Raw genomic sequence first — 11,587 nt, forward strand, 5'->3', positions numbered from 1 at the left:
CCTCACAGTTGATAGCATCACTACACAGTCTGGTTATCATCACATTCGGTGCTTATCTTGTGTCCCTATCTGATAGAGATCGTGTTCTTTTAAAGGGGGACGCCCTCTGGAACAGCTAATACGGGCACATAGGTTTTAAGCCACTATCAGATATATGATGTTCTAATACTCTCTCTCTCTCTCTCTCTCTCTCTCTCTCTCTCTCTCTCTCTCTCACACACACACACACACACACACGCACACACACACACACACACACACGCACACACACAATCTCGAACACACACACACACACAGCTTACAGACATACACAACGCGCACGCACACGCACGCACACGCACGCACGCATGCGCGCACACACACACACACACACACACACACAGTCAAAACATGTGTGGTGGGATTTAGGCCCATGGAGCGAGGGCCCCAGCATGTGCTCCAATAGCAGTGGCCTCACAAAGGTAGATTGGTGTAGCACACACACACACAAACACACACACACACACACTGGTTTGCACACACGTAGAGACGAGTGCTCATAGGCTATGTGAGCTCCTACAGTTATGAGTCTCGTTTCCCTCCCATGAATGAATGAATAAAGATTTCTCAATATGCCTGCACAGATCACAACAATCAAAAAACAAAATGTGTCAGAACTATTTTAAAAGCAATGTTTACATAGCCTAGAAGTACATTGTGAAAAAGACACAAAACAGTGCAAACTGACTAAAGTGCTGTAGGCTACAGTGTCTGGTTAGTAACAATATACACAAGAATTAATAAATGAACAACAAAACAAATAAATAAATAAATAGCCTAAATAAATAAATGCAACAATGCAAGTAGCATGTGGTAGCCTAAGAAAACATTCCAATAGGCCTAGTGTTCAGAGAAAAACACTGACAGCTTTGACCAACACATAGGCTAGTAAAAGAAGATGAAGAGTAAAATAATGATACATAAAAAGTGCAAATTTGTAGGCCTATATTAATAGGCTAGGCGTTAATAATGATTCATTATACAACATTAACGCATTAACGCATTCGCAGATATTACTAGACAAGCGCGATATCGCTTCAATGAGAGCGGAACAGAATTTAGCTGTGTGGGGACGGTCCGTGACAAATAACGCGGAACCTTTGTCAGTCAGTGCACAATGCTCTGGTACACCATTTATGCTGCTGCACACAACACTACAATGATGAAGCGTCTGCCCGAAATACTGGAAGGCAAATTTATTTTTAAAGAATTGCCTGATGGCAGTCTAGATAAAGCAGTGGTTTGTTGCACAATGTGCAAAAAAGAGTTTGCATACCACCGAAGCAACTCAACCTTAAAGTACCATCTGAGAGCAAAGCATGGAGAATCAGCTGGACCCAGAGGTAGCAGCCCCCGACCTGGGGCAAAGAAGAGATGGCGGATGCCCGATTTCGATGAAATGACTGCCGAACTCGATGAAATGACTGTCTTCAGCAGTGAAATGAGTAAGTTAACCAGATACGGCAAAAAAGAGGCACATCGACGTCCGTCATTTCCCCATTTTCTAACGCAGAGCTGTGGAACACTGTATCTCTGTTTCTTTTAAACTGTGACCTCACTATCTTTACTCAGTGACCTCTTTTGCTTTAATAAATAGTACAAATAAATAGTTCAGTTTGTTTGTGTATATTGGTTTGTAAAGTTAGCTGTTAAAATGTATTTAAATATTGAAAATGTTGTGGGCTATTCTGCAAAAAATGCCATTAATCCCTTCCAAAGATTAGGGTTTTTTTTTGTTTTGTTTTTTCAAGCCCCGCCCCCATAATGCCAAACCCAGTGTTAACATTGGGCAGGACCACAGCCCCATACAATCTGTGGCAGGACTCCCTCTGCTAGTGGTAGGCCTAGGCTACAGTAGAGTGAAAGTGAAGTGAAAGCCCATTGGGAAACTCCAACTCCCATTGTCATTGTGACACAGCACTCCACAGCACACAAGTGAACACTGCACACAACGAAATTGCATTTATGCCTCACCCGTGCAAGGGGGCAGCCCTCAGTGGCGCCCCATGGGGAGCAGTGCGGTGGGACGGTACCATGCTCAGGGTACCTCAGTCATGGAGGAGGATGGGGGAGAGCACTGGTTGATTGCTCCCCCCACCAACCTGGCGGGTCGGGAGTCGAACCGGCAACTTCTGAGATGCAAGTTGCCGGTTCGACTCCCGTGAGGAAGAGCTCAACCCACTTAGATTTAACCTCTGGTCCTTCCACAGCGATTTAAACAAATCCCACATAACCTGCTGATTTGTCGCTTCTAATGTTTAGTTTCTAACCCATAAGGTTTTGCTGAAGTTACTTGTTGGCAGTTAAATCAAGTTATTACCTGCCTTGTCCTCGCAATAGACTAGCCACATTGTTGATTACCATGATGTTGCCATTACATAATGTGTTGTCCATGTCAAAAGTTCATTAACAGACCACAATTTGCACGGAGGAAAAGGTAGAGGATGTGGCTGTGGCTTATCTGTTTAAGCTGTAACCATGCACAGACTGTCTGTCTCTCTGTCACGGTCCTATCGGAATGATAAAGGCATAAAAACCCAAATACCCCAAAATATCTGTTAAGAAGTTATCTCCTATTAACCCTACCATGGCTCTAGCAGTAGGGTACTAGTAGACTGCTATACCAGCGACCCGGGTTTGATTCCGGCCCAGGTCAATTGCCAGTCCTTCCCCGTCTCTCTCTTCCCATCTGTTTCATGTCACTCTATCACTGTACTATCACAAATAAAGGCACAAGAGACAAAAAGAAAAAAGTTACCCCCTATTAGAAGAGAAGAAAAGAGTACAGTAGAGCTATTTTATTGATTCCACGGGAAAATTAATCAAATAGCTTAGTATGCAAAAATTCACATGCTGCAAATACTATGTGTAGCTATACATTGTTGACAGTATACTAGCATTGGTCACATAATCCCATTGGAGCTTCCTGAAAACACCCTGCTTTCTTGATGTGTAAATAAGGTCTTGAGGGAAGACTGTTCTGAGAAACCATCTCGGATGTGTATACATGCATTAGACTGTGTGTTTGGTGTTGAGGTGTTTTCATGAGGGTAGTGTATTGGCTAGAGACACGTGCTTGCCTTTATAAAGTCCACTTGCAGAACTGTGTGGCATTTTAATCCTCAACGCGGGGGCCACCGTCATCAAAAGTGAGAGACATCCACCTTTTAACAATTCACGTTTAGTAGTTTAAAACTCTCTGCCCTCTTGTTGGTAGAGCACAGTTATACCAGTGCACCAGCACTTTAATTATAACTAACCCTGGATGTCTGAGGATTACCTGGATGTTGCACTGGAATCGTATGTGTGGGTAAATGAACTTAACTGTATGAATTGTTTCTTGAAGGACCAATGTCACCAGTCTCTCACTGTGAACCAATCGACACCAGCCTTGTGGAAACAGACTCGTTGGTGAATACCCACTCAGCCATCATGTGTGACACGTGAGTTAAATATTTGGTGACTGGCAATTACTAAAGTCGATACAACATACCAGGATAGTGTGCATACTTTCTTAGAAAGTTACATTTACTTTTGGAAGGGGTCTTGACAGCTATTTACATGTAATGTTGTTTTACAATTCTGTCAAAATATATTTTTGAAATGTAGCCAAATGTTTTCACTTGGTATGTCCATTTATCGGCTAGGAAATTTGACCTTGTGATGGTGTTTACAGTGGCTTCAATAAGATTTCTTTTTTTTGTTTCAAAACATTCAGACATAAACACAACAAATCACACTGACGCCAGATTGAATTCAATTGAATGGAATTGCTTGCGAGGGTCAGAGTTGTCCACATGCCCATCTATGTAGTATTTATTACTGTAGTCCACCCAACATCTCAGTATATGGGTGGTTGACGTGACGCCTTGTTTTGTCGTAACATTGGTTAAAAACCTACAAATATATTTTCCTTTAAAAAACAAATGTCAATGAAAGATGTGGGACATTATGTTTCATATTAGTCTTCTCTAGATGAGAGAAGAAACATTTTTGTCAAGATTTATATAAATGTTTATATGTCAAATATCCTGCGGTGTGACTGTAACATTAATGAAGCCTGGAATATAATATATATATAAATGAACCAACATTTTGAATAATGTATGAAGCATTTGGCACAATTGCATAGATATTAACTTTATATTAAGATATGTGAATGTGAAAAATCTCAAGATAGTAATATTAACTACAAGTTCAATTTCGTAACACAAATTGCGTCCTGTGGGGTGACATGTATGTCAATGTTTGTGAATGGGCAGCTGCAAGGCCAACTACAAGGGTCTTAAAGACTGGCTCCTAACCAGTCAGTACCTCAGTTATTGGAGAGTGCTGTGGAAGTTTAAGGTGACTATTAACTCTTAATATGTCTTCATATTGCAATGTTTCTGTCACACAATGCTTAGGTTCATTTTATGGTGTCCTGTGGTGTGACTGCTCTTATAGAAGGAAAAAAAAATTATAAATGAAAACACATATTAAGATTAAACGCAATATCATTATCAAGTTAGCATGAGCTCAGATGTCAGTCATATACAAAAGGATTAAAATGGCCATAATGCAGTGAATTTCCTGTGGTGTGACTTCATTTTCCTGTGGTGTGACATGCCAATGCAATGTGTTGATGCAGGACACATTTTCCCAAAAATGGCAAAAAAAAATTAGGCGAAATTCCACGGACCACTAAGTGCTTTATTTATTTATTCATTTATTTTTCCAAATTTTTCCATATTTTTTTTTCAGGAATTGGAATAACTTTTGTTTTAATTGTGTTACGCCCTTAAACGTCAACCACCCATATGTAGATGTTCAGTGGCACCTTCCAATCGGACCACTAACTCTAAAGAAATAAATTAACGAATACATTTGAATAATGTTGCTGATGAAAAAAGGAGCATAGTAAATAACAATAATTTCTTCACTGACATGTTTCAATGGATACCTCTGTCTTCATCAGAGAGTCACAATAATATTGAGTGATATTTTCTTGACCTCTCCACATCAGTGTTATGAGAACAGATTGCAGGTTGCATAATATGAAAGCAAGGCTGTAAAGGAAGGCTTTTATGTTGTTGTTATTACCTTCCCACCCCTACAAGTTCATGCCTGTATTTTGAGTTGGGAACCAGGCCACTGTTTTGTTGATAAACAGTCTCGGCATGAATGATGTCCTCGATTTCCAAACACTCCTAGAGCAGCAATTGAAGAGCACAATAACAAGGACAAAGACCTGTCTGAAGGGCTGTTTGGTGGAGAAGAGACAGACACGCAATTTATCATTAGCACTGCATGTGTTCTCATAGTCTTTTGCCAGCAGTTTTGGTGACCATACTGCGTTGTTTTTTGAATTGACAATGAAACATTAATTATATATCTTTGACAAAGCCCTTTTTTCTTTTATTGATCCCATTGGAAATTAAGGGCTCAAGCTGCATAAACGTAATACAGGACAGAGCAAACATATTGCGCACAGCTACAGACATTAAAGGCCAATTTATACTTATTGGCGCTGACGGTTGCAGAGCCTGTGCAACCGTCTGTGCACGACCACACCCCCCGCGCAGAGGCTCTGCAACCGTCGTCGCGCGCCTCAAAAAAATCCTGACTACGCGACAGACGGTTGCGAAGGTCGCAGAGAAAAGGTGCTGTGATTGGTCGTCTCGAAACTTCCTTCTTCTCGTGGCGGCACAGTTCTCCAGTAGCCAAACTGTCAATATTCTGTGGAATACGAACGCTTTCTTTCTAGTCTGTGTAAATAAATGAAGCTACAATGACTGAATTAGTAAGTAGCAAACAAACACTACATCAGTTTAGCACTCGCAGCACAATGCCTGCAGTCTGACTACTGAACTGTAGCCTTGTAGCTATGTAGCCAAATGTAGCTAACGACATGACACCTCGTGCGCAGATCTATAACATCAACAGTGGTTAGCGACCGTAAGCAACAGGCGCCGTTGCTGAACTATAATCTGCCCTTAAGACATACAGTATCAACCTAATTCACGATTCGGTTGCACACAAACATTAACAGAAGAAAAAAGAAAGATGAAAGAAGTCCTATATGGTGGAAAATTGTCATTATATTAATATATTATTGTACGTGTCATTCATGTGTTCATGTCCTAACTGGAGGCAAGTCATGGTGCCCATCCTGACCTCTTTTATTATTATTATTTTATATTTTTCTCAGTATTTGCATCTTCTTAAATTCAAAACATTTGATTTGATTTATAATGTACTTCCTTACTCTGGTATCCTTTTATGTACTTCACATACATAAACGCTGCCACGTTTCTCCATGCGATCGCCCCTCACAGGAAGCGTTTCGCCGTGCCCATCCTGGACCTGGAGAGCTTTCTGGCGGCCAAGGTGAAGCTGCGTCAGGAGGGCGCTCTGGACGGCACGCTCAAGGCCAACCTGGAGTATGCCACCCGGCTGCTGGACACCTTGCCCGCCGCCAAGCGCAGGGACGTCTCCATGCTGGTGGAGGGGGAGAGGCAGCTGGTTCGCTTCACTGCAGGCACCCCCAGCCTCCAGTACACCGTGCGGCATGGTGGCGGGGCTCTGGGCTCTCCGGAGCTCCTGCAGCGCGTTGAGACGGGCGCCAGGCTCACCCTCGCCAGCATCGCCAAGGCACACTTCGCCGGGCACCGCTGCCGTGACGACTTCGAGAGCTGCATGGAGCGGGCCCAGCAGGTGGTGGCTGCGACAGGGGCGGGTGCGGGTGTGGGCGCCAGTGCCGCCAGCGAAGCCGGACTGGCCAACGTGGAGCTGAAGATCGCCTGCGGGGAGCTGCAGCTGACCTACAGCACCACACACCCGCAGGCCACCATCGAGATCCGGCCCCAGCGCCGGGTGAACCTCGGCCGGGCGCTGACCCTGGAGAAGGTGGTGGAGGTGAAGAGCGGCCTGGAGCGATCGGGCGCCATGAGCAGAGGCCTGCAGGCCTGCTTCCAGCACCTGCTGGCCAACCACAGCCAGTACCAGGGCGAGAACAAGCGCGTGGTGCTGCAGAGCAACGGGGAGGTGGTGGAGATGATCAGCGGCAGGCACGACTACCACAATGCCCAGCACTACATCGTCACCGGCCTGGACGACCAGGTGCAGAGCCACACCGTCCAGGATATTGACCTGTGGGAGGACGAATAATGAAGTAAAGCATATGTCTTAGCCTGGACGACCAAGTGCAGAGCCACACCGTCCAGGATATTGACCTGTGGGAAGACGAATAATGGAGGACTCTTTCTGCTTTTCTCAGTCATCATTCAGGGTTGGGCTGGGACCAATGAAATAACACACCCAGGCATTTTTTGGCTTCAGCTGGCATTAAAGGTCACACATACAGGTAATTTTCCTTCTGTATCCTGTTTGCTTCAGTCCACTGTCTATGTTGAAGATGGACCAATGGGCTGCCCACTCTGAACTGTGGGCTAATCCCTAAGAAAAAAACAGTATCCCTGAGGACTGTTGGCCCACTGAGAAAATGCCCTGTATGCCAGATTACCAGTCCAGCCCTGTCAATCACTAAATAATAAGGATTCATATGCATGTGATTACACTTCGGGGTTGTTGATACTGTAAAGGCATCCTTGGTTTTGCTCTGGCAGTTGCCATTCCATCATTGCCGTTCATGTGAAGGTCAATCAAGACAAGAGTTTGGGGTTGTGCCATTCACAGATTTTTAGGTAATCAGACTTGTGCTGTACAATACTGCTTATTGGAACAATGACTGCATTGCACCATGCACAATTCCACATGCATGAATGTTGACGAGGCACAAGGACAGGATTTCTGGTATGAATGGAAAATGAATTATGTATGTTTATAGACAATAAGCAGAATGTGGAGGCATATTTGTGAGTTAAACCATATATACAGTGTATTTAACCTGAACTTGAACCAACTCTGAGTTATATTTTTGGTGGGAGTTTGCAGTAGACATTACTGCTCTAGAGCTCTACTGATGTTTCAGTCAGGGAGGCCTAATTGGTCTCCTTAAGTAGTTTTTTCTTTCTTTTTTTGAGAAACTATTAGTTCATGAATGTATCTATTAGATATTAGATATATAACTCGATGACAATGTTAAATCATGTCCTTCCAGGTCATTCCAGGTCCCTCAATGAGATGGTTCATTAGTTGTGCTAAGTTATGTGGTGTTTTTTTGTTTGTTTGTTTTTTTGTTTGTTTTGTCTGGGCGGCCTGCGATATAGCATCCACCTCCTTCTTTTTTCATATGCTTTACTTCTCTGCATTCAGAAAGCTTCACAGGTGGTGAAGGTTGGTTGCGCTCCATTTTGGCCCACTCAACAATTGATACACTTCAGCTACTGTATTTCACATCGACATCCTCCGTACCACATGGCCTACGCTGCTCCTCCATAAGATCCTAATTTACATGGACTATCATGCTATAATGTGTAAAGTGTCTTTTATCTTTTAGCTTTCAGTAAGTGAGTTATAAGTTTTGCATTTTCCACTTTAGTTAGTTTAACTTTTTTGTAAGTTTTAGTTACAATTTTATTAGTTTTAGTATTAATTTCATTTTTTTTATACTTGGATTATTTGTTTAGTGCAGGATTCAAATGACCAGTAAATTGGGTGTTAAAAATTGAATCATTTTGAAATTCACAAAATACACAAAACTTCCAAATAACCAGGTTGAGTGTTAACCTCTCCTTTTTTAAAGATGTGTTTTGGTCTATTCGATGATGAATGTGACTGTTAAAAGTAAAGAACTGTAAGGTTGTTTGAGAACCTCACTACTTTGACCCCAATATGTGACTGGCTTGAGACCTTTTTATGTGCCTGCATCTTCTTATAAGCTACAAATGTGCATTTGTCTTTTTGTTGTATGTGTACGACATTTAACTGTGCAGATCAATTTCATTTCATTAAATAAAAAAATAACTTTGTGGCAAGCGATAGTTTGGTGGAGGTGTGGCTCTGTGTAGGCCTATAATAAGACTTTATGCTCTACCATTGGGCCCACCCATTCTTCCTGTGAAGCTGCACAATATTCAAATACCCACTCTAGGGGTGCATCCCAATATGTGACCTTGCCTCCTCCACTTGCTTCTCGTCATGATGACATCACTGACAACAGCATTATATTTCAATATCTTGCAAAAGCTCAATTGTAAAGTCTTTTTCTCATTTGCAATTGGGATGGTGAATGAAAAACAGTCCCTCAAAAGTTGTTGTGGCGAGGCTGACAGCTGGGAAACTTTATCGTTTTCTCCACGGAGGAGGGGCCAGGAGGCGGGACGAGGAGACAAGCACAAGTGGAGGAGGCAAGGACACATATTGGGATGCACCCTAGCACTGTTCCACCATGGTAGAGGCTGGCAAACTGCTCTGACATCGGGGAGAAACAACACCGGCAAGGGAGTTCAGCATACTGCGACAGGGCTACTGGTGCAAACTGAAAGCATCCAAAGGTAAAATCAGGAGCTCTGTAATTAATTGAATTTTTTTTGACTGTATTCATATCTGAACAGAGGGTCCAGTTTGTAGTCAATTGTAATGGTGCCTTGAAAGCCTTAAAAATACATTTGAACACTGAATATTTTAAATATTGATGCCACATGAAGTTTGCCACACATTGGTAGTATGAAATGGACATGTCTCATGATTGGCATTCTAAATTTCAGTTAACGCTTTCATGCCGAGCTGCTTATATCACTTGTTACTAAAATGGTAGTGGCTATTTGCTTGTAACAAGTAAAAGAAAATCTAACCAAGAAAAAAAATTACAAATGTCTTAGTCGTGGGACAACCCCATACCATACAGAAGTAGGCCCTACGTGGCTGCGAGGGTTGCTGCCAGATACAGTACCTAACCGTACATTGCTCCAGGGACTATTTCTAGGCCCTAATGTACCTCATTTCGTTTTGGATATAAGTGTCAGTAAAGTGTAAGTAAGGTAATGCCTTGTGCTGTTATGAATCTAGGGTCAATTTAGTGAATAGTGGGTCAATCAGTGTGTTAAGTGAAATGAAGACTACTTAATAAAATTAATATGATTTTTTTTTATTATATTAATAAATCAGTAGTGTTGGGAATAACTTGTTACAAAAGTAATTAATTACTGTGATGCATTACTTTTTGATGTAACTAAGTAATATAAGGCATTACAAGGGGAAAAGCTGTAATATACTAGTTACAAATGCTAGTAACTTGTTACAATTCATTTAACTGTAATTTCGATTTTAATGGCGTTCAATGTGGTGGGTCAGAAAGAAGCTTTTCCTGAACCTGCTACTTTTTAGTTAGCCTGGCTCTCGTGAGACCCCTAGTGCTTCGTGCATCTTCGTTACACTTCGTGGTTACTTTTTAGTCTGCATGCTGCCAAAACACCTTCTGGGTGGGAGATGAAATAGTCATGACTCATGAGCTTGATTTAAACTGTAAATTGCGAGAGCCATATTAAGTTATTTTGGCGAGAGTAACTTAAGTAATGCAAAAGTAGAGTAATGCCTTACGTTTTAAATATAGGCTAGAAGGCCTAATGCAGTGTAAGGGATTATTTTGAAAAGACAGTAACATGAAATCAGTAATGCATTACTGTTTTTGAATAACTTGCCCAACACTGTCAATCAGTCATGAGAAGAGTGAGGGAGCAAAGTTCACCAGATGAGGACTGAAGCACAGGGCAATCAGATCACCCTCACTGGTTAAAGACTACCGGTATTTAGCTTTCAGTAAAATATATGAGAGAGTGAATTAGTATGAAGTAAGTAACTGTCTGGTATGGTTGAAGATGAAGTTGAGAGTTTGTGCAAGGTTTTATTTTAGATTCATCCTGATCTCTCACATATAGTACCTTTTTGTGATGAATTATGTTGACACCCAAACATACCGCAGCAACAGGCAATCCCTGGTGTTCAAATGAAACAACCAATTGGCATCAGTATCACTTAAACTTAACTACAAACAGCCCTTCAGTACAGCTCCCCCAGTTCATATGTCAATGTCATTACACTACGTATACTTTGCTGACACTTTAATCCAAAAACTGTTACTTTTTTAAGTATTCAGGTCCCTGGAGCAATGTGGGTGGCAATTTCACCCATGGAAATGTGTTGGTGCATTGGATGAGACATGGCTGTGACCCTTTGTTCTCAAGATCAAGTTGCCATCCATTAGGCCAGGGGTGGGGAACCTATGTCTCGAAATGTGACATATTTTGTAATGGGATCTTAGAAAAGACATTTGTAATACACTTAAGTTATATTCAGGAGGTGGGGTCTGTTTTAAAGGTGGCTGCCTTCAATATAGGCCTAAAGTGCAGTGGGAAATTTTGGGTTGTGTTCATAGTACGGCCCTCTGAGAACTTTTTCCACCCTCGGATGAATATGAAGTGGCCCCTCGGATGAAAAAGGTTCCTCACACCTGCAATAGGCCTCATTAGTGGTATGAACAGTGTTAAACCAGAAACCATTACTTGTCATATTTCATTTAACATTGTTGATACCTGTACATACATTCTATTGATATTTTCTATTATTTATCTTGAAGTTCAAAAAGATTCACGGTCAAGCATTTCTT

At 41.9% G+C, this 11,587-nt stretch overlaps 1 protein-coding gene across 1 annotated transcript; it reads left to right on the top strand.

Annotated features, from left to right (window-relative positions):
* Window positions 1-1,199: 1,199 nt before the first annotated feature.
* On the top strand, window positions 1,200-8,961 carry LOC134469973 (uncharacterized). The gene is made up of 3 exons (XM_063223998.1): window positions 1,200-1,484; window positions 3,386-3,482; window positions 6,357-8,961. Exons 1-3 carry the CDS (start codon window positions 1,202-1,204, stop codon window positions 7,186-7,188), a joined length of 1,212 nt encoding a protein of 403 aa, XP_063080068.1. The 5' UTR covers window positions 1,200-1,201; the 3' UTR covers window positions 7,189-8,961.
* The last annotated feature ends 2,626 nt before the right edge of the window (window positions 8,962-11,587 follow it).

This window comes from Engraulis encrasicolus, chromosome 19, assembly GCF_034702125.1.
Source record: "Engraulis encrasicolus isolate BLACKSEA-1 chromosome 19, IST_EnEncr_1.0, whole genome shotgun sequence".
Lineage (NCBI taxonomy): Eukaryota > Metazoa > Chordata > Actinopteri > Clupeiformes > Engraulidae > Engraulis > Engraulis encrasicolus.